The sequence below is a fragment of the Drosophila innubila genome (genome assembly GCF_004354385.1).
Source record: "Drosophila innubila isolate TH190305 chromosome 2L unlocalized genomic scaffold, UK_Dinn_1.0 4_B_2L, whole genome shotgun sequence".
Classification (NCBI taxonomy): domain Eukaryota; kingdom Metazoa; phylum Arthropoda; class Insecta; order Diptera; family Drosophilidae; genus Drosophila; species Drosophila innubila.
The window spans coordinates 12,817,185-12,830,126 of record NW_022995372.1 but is presented as its reverse complement, the minus strand read 5'-3'; the positions used below and the strand labels follow the sequence as shown (position 1 = coordinate 12,830,126).

Genomic DNA, 12,942 nt, shown 5'->3' with positions numbered 1-12,942 from the left:
AATTAAATTAAAGTAGCTGCACAAAATTGCATAAGTTTCTTATAATTATGAATATTTTCATTTGTCATTTCATTTCATTTGTCATTTACTACTTGCTATTTTATAAACTTAATTTAATAAAAATCCAAATAAATAGAGGATTTCAAGCGAAAATGTCTAAGATTATTGCAACATTTTCAATAATGACGACTGGGATTTTATTTAGTCAATATGTTTGAGTTGCATTAGCACTTTAATAATGCAATGCGAAAAAAATGTTAAAAATGTAAATGTTACTTCACTGTTATAGTTCAGATCAAATCGAAATTAATTCTGAAATTATAGTTCAACTGAATCAAAGTCTAGCTAAGGGGTTTGATAACTATATCAGAGATATTTAAACTTTAATGTACCGAAATTAATGTCAAATTTAAAAATATCTTTTTGATAAATAGAGCTTTTCATATCACGTTCGTTTTGCTACGAGTCTAAAAAGAGATTTCACTCTTCTTGCGTAACCGTATTTTCGTCAAGATTGAATTATTTACTTATTTCTGTATTTAAACACCTGAATACTTATCCAGTGTTGCAAATGTTGTAAATATTTAAACTCCCACACGTTCGTAAGGTCTTCCCGATAGCCGATAGACTGTCGGAATACACGAACCACCCCCACCCTTCCACGAGTTGCTGCAGTGCTGATAAGCAATGCCAACTGCCATTGTTTTTTATTTATTTATCTGTTTCGTCATTGTTGTTGCTGAAAATGAAATTGAAGCAGCGTGGCGAAGCTAATCGTGAGACACACAAACATACACAGACAAACACACACACACAGACACATACGCGTACACAGAATACAAGTGCTGGTTAAACAAGCTGTTCACTTTGCGAAATTTTCTACTCCGAAGATCTTCAAACAAGCAAACAAATAAATAAAAAGATAAAAATTATTATGGAGAAAGAGGCAGGGTGTGAGAGAGAGAGAGAGATGGAGAGATGGAGAGAAGCGACGCAAGATCAGGCGACGCAGCCAACAACAAATTGTGAGTCAGAGACATTAAAGTTTTGACAGGGGGTGGGGGAGAGTGAGCGCAACTTGTTTGGCCATACGAAAAACAACGACTTAAAAAAAAGCAAAAACTTGTCATGTGAGAAAAAAGCAACAACTAAAACGCAAAATAAAAACATTAATGAATGAGCTAAGCGAGCGGGAGTGCAAAGAGAGAAAGAGAAGAGAGCGGCAGAGAACGGGAGAGACACAGACACAGAAGCCGCAGCAGCAGCCGCAGCAGCGGCAAAGCTTTGGCCAACAGGTGAGCAACAAGAGATAGAGCTAAAGTTTATGTGGCTCAGTTGAGCGTTTGCAGTCGTGCAGGGAACGTGTGGGAACGGAACGTACATAGCAGAAACGGTAAAAGGGCTTTAGCTGAGCGGAGCACGCCTTTGAGCCAAGCTAAGCTGCGCTTTTTCTTTGGGTGTGACTCGTCAGTGCGACGAGAACGCGTGAGCGGCCAACACGTATGAGACGCGTTGTGCGCTGACTCAACTAAAATCAGTTAAAAGAACAGCAATAGCAAAAACAATCACGACGCAACAACTCAAGTGTGAATTGCTATTGAGGTTATGTAAGCGGCAAGCAAACTTAACGTTAACGCAAACGCAAAGCAAAGCAAAAGCAAAAGCAAAAGCAACAGCAAATCTTAGTCGCTTTGCCAAGCAAAACACGTTCATTGAAAACAATTTGAAACTCGCGTTAGCCTCGCACACAACTCGCACATTCCCACATTCCTAAGGCAATGGAGCACGAGGCCACAGCGCAGGCGCAGGCGCAGACGTCAGCGTCGACGTCAACGTCAGCGTCGATGCCAACGCATCCATTGCAGGATGTTCCACTGAATGGGAACAACAACGATGGGCCTGCAGCTGATGACGTACAACTGACGCCCAAAAATTGGGTTAAATTCGACGACGAGACGGACAGCAGTAAAACAAATAATAACAGTAACAGTGGCGATGCCCCACAGCAACAGCAACAAAACAAGTTGGCGCTGCCGCCACCGCCGCCGTCCGTGGTGAGCAGCAACAACAAGAGACGTGCGCGCTCGCGCAGTCCGAACGACCAGTCAGCAGCAACTCCAATACCTGCGCAGGTTAGTCTCTCTCACTGTCACTCTCCCTCTCTTTGCGTCTTACGCTCTTCTGGCATCGGGATCTCTTTGCATGCAACTCTCGCGTGCTGTTGCTGACCCATCGTAACGCATTCCAATGCGTGCCTCTCCCTTTATCTCTCTCTCTCTCTTTCTCGAAATCCACATCATTCCCCGGTGCGTTATCGCTTTTTTCTTTTTCCACTGCCTAATGGAGTTGTTAGCTTCTGCTTCCACTTCTTCTTCTTACACTCCACGCATGACAAATGAAGTTGCAAGTGAAGTACTGCGTTTTGGGACAGTGGAATCGTCGGCGATAAACTTTGATTACTCATTGGGGACAAGCCAGAAGTCATAATGCATCGCATGTCGAAAGGGATTGTCCGATTTGTTCGAGTGCATGCATGAGTGGAGATGAGATATTTTGAATGCATTACGAGAATTGAGCATGGTTCAAATTTTAGATTGTTCTAAATAGACATACAGTCAAACTTCTCGAATAACAACTTCAAAACGAACGAACTTCAATTTACTTAAAAGTTAGATATGAAAACATGATAATTTGTACACATACATGTACATAAGAGTGTTCATTATAATGATTCGTTATGCAGTCAGTTAATGCTCAGTGCAACCGATTGTACTCTTAAATAATTTAATAGGTTTAAAAATATTTGTTTATGAGTTTACAGCAAATCACCTAAACTTATTGCTGTAAATTCTAGTCCGTTTGATATTTGAACTTCGTACTGTAAATAAAAATGTCAACTGTAGTTGAGTATAAAAGACGTTTATTAACCACACCCTGAAATTTGAATTGAAATTCTTCTCTCTCAGCAGTCCGCACTCCGTGCAAAGAATATTCTGAGGTTCAATTCCATTTTGTAATGATTATTTTGTTAAGCATTGTCTTGATGTGATGAACTGGAAATTTTAATTATAATATTTGTGTATCATAATTGAGGGTCTTTCTACGATAATATTCTATTTAAAGTGAACACTCATGCATATAAACAAATAAAAGGTGTACAATACAAATGGAGTATTTTATACTTATACAAGTATTTATCTGGACTCTCAGCCGCTTCTGTTGATTGTTATTGACGGAGAGACAGAAAGTGAGAGATAAAAATAACAAACAGCATTTCTTTGCTACGAGTCGCATTTGTTTCAATATTTATTTTCATTTTGATTAAATGAAGTCAATATTTTCTTGACGCTTATTTTTGTTCATTTCGTAAGTTGTCTACTAGCTTAAAGTCATAAAAAGACACTTTCTGTCAACGTTGATTGATATATTCAGATACTTTTAGAGTTTTCCAAATACTTAGAAAGAGATAAACCTAAAGTGTGTTTGATTTTGATTAGATTAAAAATTTATTTATTAAAGAAATTCAAATTCTTTAAACTACAATTTAAATCATTCATTTCTGTATTTGTTATTATTATCTTTTAAAACAGGAAACTAATACTAGTAGCAATTTTCAGATAAGACTTAAAAATAGTGAAAGTGTTTTGATTTAATAAAATTATTATCTTTGAAGCTAAAAACTCTACCTAATTTGCAAGGCTGTAACAGATCTTATCTCCAGACAGAAAAGTTACATATATCTCGGAACACTCTTACCAATTAACACAAGTGAATATAGACCTTAGATAAAAATTACTTAAACAACCTTCTGTAATTATTATATTCGGATTGAGAGCAACGTCTTTTACTATATTTTATGATCTTGTGATACAATTTGCGATTTTACGTCAAGCCAAAATAGTGACTATAAATAATAAATACATTAATTGTATTTACCTTCCCAAATTAGCTTTGTACGTTTTCGCTTAAAGTGCAATAAATATTTATAGCACGTTATAGATCAGTTAAAAAGACTATAGAGACAGGTGAGACTCTCGATTCTCTTTGTTGTAGTTTTAAAGCTGATTGCTTTGAGGCTAAGCTGTGTACGTGCAAAATGACAAATGGTTCTCATTTATTGCAGTTGCACCTGATGTGGCAAGAAGCAGACTCTCACCTTATTTTTTTTACGATTTTGGCGACATTGTAAAAGTCAAATCAATAAAAATTGATTTTTTTTTCACACATTTGCATAATTCCTTGTGCATTCTTTCCTACACTGAGTCGGCGATACTGTCTCGACTTTGGCTTTGGCTGTGACCTAAGGCCAAGAGCATTAACCCATTGTTGTCATATTTTGCAGCGTGCTGCAGTTTCCTCCACAACAGCTGCCACATCATCGTCGTCGTCATCGTCGTTGCCGGATGTGACGCCCGCTGTTTTGACAACTGAGAGCACGCACGTTAATCTCAATGCATCCGGCAGTGGCAGTGGCAGTGGCACCAGCAGCAGCAGTCCCTCTCGTCACCCACAGCAGCTAATAAACCAAAAAGCAACTGCAACATCGACCACATCGGCCGCATCAACCTCAACATCAGTCTCAGCCTCAGTCCCATCCACGTCAACGCCGGCTGGTTCATCCCACTCCTCGTCCACTCATCCAAATGGCAGTGGCACCAACAACGGCAAGAGCATCAGCATTCCGATGGATCAGGCAGCTGGAATGCGCACAATTGAACTATCAACGGGACGCATACGCGAAGGTTTTGGTAAGTAACTAAATTAACTGGGCCAACAGTACGTGGAAAGCAGTGGTCTAGGACTGATTCAATAGTATCACTAAATAAGATTAAAAGTAGCAAAATCTCTTTTAAGGTCTATGGAAGTGATGAAAAGCTGAAATTTTGATTTAAATTATTCGAGTTTGAGAATTTAAGTCCGATAAAGTGAACACCAATATATTTTAAAAACTTAGTCTTCTACAAGCTGACGTTTTCTTTGTTGCAGGTCGGCAACTCTTATTAGAGAGCTAAGGAACCCCACACATTTTTCTTTAAAAACTGTTCTCAAAAAAACTCAGAGCTAAAAACTGTTATATAGTAGAGTAGAATAATTTCACAAGTCCTTTAGACTTTAAAAAAGTTTAAGATCGGTATATAATTAGTATCTATATTCACCTTGACTTGATAAAATAGTATAACCAAAACTGCTTTGAGCTTTAATTTGCTTTAAACGTTTTTTTTTATTTTTCCAATTAGGCATTAAGTTTTCTGTGAGTATACTTATAGTTTATTCTCACAATTAGTTTGTCCTCAGAAGCTTTCATGAATTATTTATATAGCCTATAACAGAAACTGCAACTCATATTGTTAATTGAAACATGCCACCCACAGCTAACGGAGATGTGATTGTCACACTGCTGCCGGCCAACACGAAATGGCCTTGGATAACTCCGGCGATATTTCGACCCGAGCTCGTACCGGAGGAGTTGATGGCGCAGGGATTGACGGTAAGAGAGGTCAATCAAACAGCCAGTGCTGACACTAATACACACATAAACATCTAATCCTTTTTGCTCAGCTAACTGTGGAGGACTATGTGAATGCAATGGAGACGTTGGTCAATGACTATCGCTTCACAGTGTACAATATTTGCTATAAGCGTATCCTTGTCTGCTGGATTCTCTTCGCCTTTGCCGTGCTGCTGGCGTTGCTCTTCTCTGGATTGCAGGGCGTGGCACTGTTCGCTCTCGGAGTGGGTTGGTTGTTCCTCAATGCGTCGGCCATATTTCTGTGCATGTGGGTGAAGTTGCGGTTGTCACGCGGATTGGAGAAGTGTCTGGCGCGGGTGAACAAACAGCTGATGAGGCACAAGATTCTGCTGGTGCTCGACGATCGAGGACGCATTTCGTGCCACAAGGTCAACTTGTGTTTCATGTACTTCGATGCCACCCAGTGTGTGAGCTTTCTGAATGAATTCCTGGAGCACACGGAGCAAAATGGCGGCGAAGCCATCAAGGCAGGCTGGGAGGCGAAATTGGACATCGATGTGAATGATATTGTCATCCAGGGCAGTCAGCCAGTGCGTCTCTCTCGCAAGCAGGTGAGTTGATTGCGGCTTTCACACAGATACATACACATACTCATATATATGCATCAGTTAAGCTGGCAGTTTTAACAAATACAGGCGCACTAATAATTGTAGTTGTAGTTGTAGTTGCATTCCTCGCTCATCGATAAACACTTTTTTCTCGCTCGCTCTCTCTCTATCTCTCTCTCTCTCTCTGAATCTCAACATTGATCATCGCATTGCTCACGCATTCTCTATTTGTCTTTTGTCTCTCACACCCGACGCGCTCTTCACACAAAACTCACTGAACTCTCTTTAGGCTATTGCCCAGGAGCTGTTTCTTAGCTATCTGCAGCGCTGGGGCAAGGACTTTCTGCGTCGGCGCCTCGACTGGACCGTGCAGGAGGCAGGAGTCCATGAAACACCACGACATCTGCAATCGTCCATTTGCCCATGCCAATACGAGGAGGAGCTGTTGCGTAACAAAATCAAAATCAGCTTGCAACATCGCCAATGCTGTGGCATCAACTGCATGGGCTGCTGGCTGTAGGCGTGGCCAATATACTTCCTTGCTTTTGCTCTTCTGTTGACAATACTATTTGTAATTGTATGTTTTTTTTGTGTGCCCATTGTGAATTGAACGATTAAAAGCTGTTGAAAACCAACCAGAATTATTTTGAATTTATTCCCCATACATTTGACATAATTATAATCATTTTAATTTTATTTCCTACAAAAGCCGAAAAGTATGCTGCATATTTTTGCCATCTCATCTCTGGGTTACTCATACGCACTGTGTTACCACTATCACAATATACTACTCTTTGACTAACTCTCTCATCCTAACTGAACTCTTTTATTTCCCATTTCTCATTTCAATTTAATACTTACATCTATCTGCTTCCTAGGAACGCGGTCTTCAGCTGTTCCTTCGCTATGGATCCCGCTGGGGCATGGAGGCATTACGCGGTTTGGTCGATGTAACGCCTTTGGAGCCGGGTCGCCATTGTGGCCAATTTCAGTGCCCCTGCCAGTATATTAAGGAGCATTTGCAGTGCAAACCCCGAGGCAAGTTCAAGTGTTGCAATTTAGTGCATTGGGTGTTGGCATGTGAGCGCTATGATTACTAAAATCGAACTCTTTCACATAATTTTGATCGACATGTGTACATACTACTAAGCATGTTCTAATGTCCCTAAGCTTTACTAAATGAATTTATGGAAACAGTGAATACCACATGAATTACAGTCGAATCTATGATTTGTAGTTCAAGAATTATTTTTCCAACTTTTGATTCTATATATCTTTATCCATACAAATACCAAAAAATACCAAACTAGCTAAAGTTTCTATATATATATAACAAAAAAAGAAACATTAAATTTTCTTTCATTTCAGATGTTAGTCCATAGTCAAGGTAAAATTGGTAGTTTTTGGTATGAATGTGTGTCAGCTAATTCCTTTTTCATACATATACTACATTATTTTTCTGTATAACTATTCAAAAAATTATTTTATTAGTTTAGTTACTTAATATCTTGTTCCATGATATTTCTTTTTATGCCAATCCTCAACGAATTACACAACAATTACAGTTGCCATAAACAGCATGGGCCAAGTAGTTTGGACACGTTTTCCCCTTTTCGGTGGCTAATGCTTTTTTTTTTTTAAAAAATAAATAAAAATAATGAATTAACAAAATTCCGTTTTGGAGAAATTATTAAAAACTCATATTCACTAAGCAATTTAGATTTTGCAATTTCTTCAATAAATTTATAACAAAATTGTATAATGTTTTGTAAATGTCCTTAACGAATTTAAAGTGTATGCATTTTTCTGGTGTTATTTTAAATAAATATATCTTATTTATGTCATTAATTGTCGTTTGTTATTATGTTGTACAAGTTTAATTATTTGTTTTGAATGTTTATTATTATTATGATTCTTATTTTCTGGTGTTTTTTATCGAACGCCTTTTACAGGTTATCCATGTTCTTGCATTGTCTATGGTTCGGATCCCAGTTTTCAATATCGTTACTAGTTATGTTCTCATCATATCTCTCTGTGTCTCGATTGACAACTCATCATCTTACTCACATATAAAACAACATTATTTAATCCCAGTGCTATTACTGTGAAATTTTATTATTTTTTATTTGCAATGTTAGCTTTTAATAAAGTTTATAAATATACTTAATTTGATGTGAAAATTAAGTGTTAACTTAAAGGGAAAGAGATGTACTTACCATTTTTAACAATAATAAATAAAGAATTATAATATCATTGACATATCAAATATAATATTTAATTTGCTTTTTAATATTTGACTATAATTTAAGAATACTATTATTGATTTCATGTGAAGCTAATATGTAGGCTGGGTCATATAAAATCAATAGTTTTTATTTTTCATCTTTAAGCTTGGTTGTATGAATAGGAAAGCAAAACAAAAATATATGATAACAATCATAATAACCCTTGCTTAATTTGGAAAATAACAATTAAATGCTGTTTCCCATGTTGTGCAGAACAAAAACAAAAACTTTTCTTTGTTGCACATTTTGGATGGAGTTTGTTTGAATTTGGACAAATTTTGGACAGCTTGGTGTATGTATGTGCCATTTTCACAGTTTTCACAATTTCCACAATTATTGCATTATTTTTTATTGCATAATTCAACTTTATGTTTGCCGCATTTTAGTTACGTTCATGTTGCTAACAAATTGTAAAAAGTTTGTTCTTGCTCTTGCTGTTGTTGTTGTTTGCCTCGGTTTGGGTTGCATGTGTAATGAGTCATTAACATGGTACAAAAAAGTTTTTCACAAAAACAAATACTTTAATATTATTATTATTATTTTTGCATTCAAATTAGGTGCCAGGAGATTTTATTTATGTTGATTTAATTTTTCCTTCTCTACCAAAAATGTTGGCCATAAACCACAAGAAACTGCGAACAACAATTTTAATGGCTGTAAAAATATTAAGTCTTTGGTCGTAAGTCTCATCAGGGTGAGTAATTGATGTAATTAAAGTTTTATTACCCAAATGGAAACAAATGAATGGAAAACTAACGCAATAAAAAATCTGACGAAAATAAAGAAATTGATATTGATGCTATAAGCACATAAATTATATAACTTATTTTAATAAGTAAAATTACATTTGATATATTTAGAAAATGTGTAAATTAAATTTAAGATCCAATTATTGCAAAAACTGCTGACAATTGGTATTAAATTGTGATGTAAATTTATTAGTTTGCAGCCATATATTTTATATATATTTTAAAATAACATTAACAATTTTTATTGATATGTAAACAAATCCCAAATATAAACTAAATATATTTTTTTTTATTAATTTTTACGAAAACTTATTTAATATTTTAATAATAATATTGCTGAAAAATGCTGCTTGATCAAGTATGCTGAATGCTATGAGAAATTACTAATAAAAATCAAGATCTGCCAACACTATTGAAAAATATTAAGGTGTCTAAAACAACTGAGTCGAAAATTTAATTTTTTAACAACGCAGGTAGAAAATTCCAAATAAATTAAATTCAAAGAAAATTACTTTTAATCCTGGATTTCTCTTCATCATCAAATTTTTTTAGAATGATAGGATAAAAAGAATAAACAAATCGTTAACATATCTAAATAAAGTTGATTAAAATATTTCCCAAATACGATTTTACGCTCTAATAAAATGAATGAAAACCTTTTGTGGAGAACGTGTTAAAAGTAAAGCACCATTAAACGTTGTTAAACTTCATTAACTGGTGGGCAGAACTGCAAGCGATTTGTGTTTTACCAACTGTACTTCAAAAGGGAAGGCAAAAGCAAATAGTGAAAAATTGACTTCGAAATGAAGCAAAGCACATAAAACAAACGAATGCAGACACCAATACCACAACATATAAACTAATCACAAACAAACACACACAAATACACTTACTGCTCGCAATCACATCTCACACTTACTTAGTTAAAAACTGGAGGCTCGTCAAAGTTTTGGCAATCGTTGCTTTCGCTGCAGCTGCATTTTTAGGGAATTCAATTCAATTGTGTGATTTTGATTTGAATTACAGTCATCAAATTGCGCCTTGACTGTCGAATGAGGGCACTTCGAGGGTAGGAAAATCGAAGAGGACTTTGCTTCAGCTGCAAGCATTGAACTATAGAGAGTAATAAATACATGGTATCCTGCACTGAGTCCAAGACACCCTAACAAGTATTCACAAAAACAAACATTATTATCTAAAGTTAAATTAAATTTAAAATAAATAACAATTTCTAATAATACAAAGTTGTATATAGTTATTGTCTCATTATTTATTTTGCAGAAAAATTGCTAGAATTGGAAAAAAAATATTAACCTTACATATTTGATGAATGCAATAATTTAATACAATTTACTAAATTGCAATTAATTTTGATATGCAGACAGCAAAACTTAAAATATACGGAAGTATTACTCTTCAAATATTATTTGCTTCCCCTTATATGGAGTTGTACAATTCAGAGAGGGTACATCTGTAGTCTTCATGTTGGGACTTTAATTTCTTCCAAATAGTGCCACCTTTTTGGGGCAGCTTTATTGTTTCTGTAGCTGTTGTCGACGTTGCCGCCGCCGTCGTTTTTACATTTATTTTGCGGCTAAAACTTTAATTGAGTTTTAAACCATTTTGCTGGTATGGCCAACGCCGTACGGAGAATTGTTTATACTTGTGCATTTGTAGATGTGCTTGTTAAAAAAGTACGGCGTTGTTTGATGGGGACTGCTGTTGCTCCAGCTGCCGCTGCTGTTGTTGCTCCTCTTGTTGGTATTGGACATGGGCCTTGCACTTATTTCGTGTGTTTCGCTTGAGTGATGAGTTTTTCTGCGAATGAGAATTTTTCTATTTTGGCGATTCCCTATGGAGTTCTCTGGGCGGTTTTGCTTTGGTTGCACTTTAAATTTTCCAATGCGCGTTGTTTTAACACCCAAATTGCACACAAATTTGTTGTTTTAAGTATGGCTGCTTGTTGAAAAAGCTGCGATCCCATAGGTAGCGCATACGCCCCGTGCGCCAAACAAATTACTGCCATTTAAGTGATTTTTGCTAATGTTATTTTGGGCGTTGGCACAAAAAGTTGCATACTAAGCGCATTTCAGTGCTTTTTTTCTTTGTTTTATTGTTGGCAACAGGGCGGATGTGTGATGAAAGTTTTGTATATTATGTGGAGTTTGTAGAGAAACCTTGTTGATACCCGAACGGTAAGTGAAATAGTTATACAAAGTTTGCTTTTTATATACCCAAATACCACGCAAGCTATTAAAATACTTTAATGTCATTAAAAATTCAATTTCTCACTCCTGAAATGTCTAGAAAGTATTGAAAATAATAGTGTTTATGCTAATTTCATCTATAGATCGTGAAGAAGAATACAATTAAACAAAATTGAATATGGCTGTAAGGCATTTGCTTTAAAGTTTCATTTTTAAAAATGTATCTTATGTTTATGTGACGATGTTATTTGGAGCGGTACTGCACCTTTTCGGAGATCGTAAAGAGTTTACTCCGCCGTAATAAATATGACGCTAAATCCTTTACAACAGGCAGCATCGAGTGGGCAATATGAAACAGCAAATGCTGACCATATATCATCATAATAATAAACCGAACTGGGATCCAGAGAGAACAGGAAAACAGGTAGATACTGAAACCGGCTGTCGACTCGGCGCAGCTATAAAACATTAGTCAAAAAACATTAAACATGGAATAATAGTGCCTGTAAAGGTGGGCAACTGTCCTGGGTCGAGGGGTGGGGCGGAGTTGGAGTTGCGGCTCCCAGGGCTGCAATCAACATCATTAACGCGTGCTCTAAAAGCCATTTATTTGGAGGCAGACAAGCCGAGCCATGTTAAAAATGGCAGTCAGTCGGTAGTGTCGAGTGTGGGAAACTATAAATTTTACGCTTTTAGCATAATTGCAGGAGCATGTGCGTGTACCTAAGGACGAAGGACTTACAGCATTAAGGTTCAGTTCAGTTCAGTTCAATTCACTGTGGAGAGCCATCAACGCGAATGCGTTATGATAAGTGGCCAACGACATAGGATATCAGCGTCAACACGCACTAAGTTATTGCTTTATTGGCTCATCCTTCCACCCCTCCTTGACCCACAGCTTGGCTATTAAGCATAAGTGGTGCCTGTTTGTGTGTTTGACTTTGGCATCATATTACTTGGTCTTATAATTGCCGGACAGCTTTTGACCTTTATCAAAGCCAAAGGCTGCAACTTAATATAACCCTTTCTTGACAACAAACACTTAGGTCATTCAAGTATATGTATATTTGAAAGCACGCTTAAATTGTATTGCGTATATTTTTCCTTTTTTTATGGGCTGCACAAAAACGGGCTCAATGGGGCGTATACTTGATTTATGCATTTTAGCTATGACTTAATTGCTGCAGATAGGCATGCAGTATAATGGATATTGCATACGACTTAAATATTAAGTGGAGGAAAAGTAAATCGCATTTAACAGAACCATTTCTTGAAGCAATAAATTAAGTTTATAGAATATTTAACTAGTTAAATGTTAATAGAGAAACTTATAGGTATCTCAACTGTCTGAAATTTACAACAACTAAAATAACAATTTATAATTCATTAAATTCTGATTAATAATATACATTTGTGATTTCTCAGCTCACCAAGCAACTTACTATTAATAATAGTATTAATAAAAAAGCAATATTTTGTTTTCAGTTCTGGAATTTAAACATGATTTAATTTAATATTAAAGTTTTATAGACTCAACAACTGGATTTTATTTAGTCTCCGACTCGTTATAAACTTTCACTGACTTTTTCTGTTTACTTGCAGCTTGTGTCAAATGTAATTTAA

The 12,942-nt window shown here is 36.2% G+C and overlaps 1 protein-coding gene across 5 annotated transcripts; it reads left to right on the top strand.

Moving 5' to 3' along the window:
* Positions 1–1,340: 1,340 nt before the first annotated feature.
* Positions 1,341–9,146, top strand: LOC117780779 (uncharacterized protein YMR317W). 5 transcript variants are annotated; one of them, XM_034617433.1, is made up of 6 exons: positions 1,341–2,132; positions 4,343–4,748; positions 5,373–5,488; positions 5,560–6,081; positions 6,957–7,116; positions 8,921–9,146. In XM_034617433.1, the coding sequence occupies exons 1-6, from the start codon at positions 1,779–1,781 to the stop codon at positions 8,944–8,946; spliced, it is 1,584 nt and encodes a 527-aa protein (XP_034473324.1). In that variant the 5' UTR covers positions 1,341–1,778; the 3' UTR covers positions 8,947–9,146. The 5 variants fall into 5 exon arrangements, with proteins under 5 accessions (XP_034473324.1, XP_034473321.1, XP_034473323.1 ...); XM_034617430.1 differs by lacking the exon at positions 8,921–9,146 and adding an exon at positions 8,031–8,258; XM_034617432.1 differs by lacking the exon at positions 8,921–9,146 and adding an exon at positions 7,644–7,923.
* Positions 9,147–12,942: the final 3,796 nt, after the last annotated feature.

What these genes read in the sequence shown, in the direction of transcription:
- LOC117780779 (XM_034617429.1), top strand. Translation starts at nt 1,779, where the DNA reads ATGGAGCACGAGGCCACAGCGCAGGCGCAGGCGCAGACGTCAGCGTCG. An exon ending in CAACTCCAATACCTGCGCAG is followed by an intron (nt 2,133 to 4,342) that starts GTTAGTCTCTCT and finishes CATATTTTGCAG; the next exon opens with CGTGCTGCAGTTTCCTCCAC. An exon ending in TGATGGCGCAGGGATTGACG is followed by an intron (nt 5,489 to 5,559) that starts GTAAGAGAGGTC and finishes CTTTTTGCTCAG; the next exon opens with CTAACTGTGGAGGACTATGT.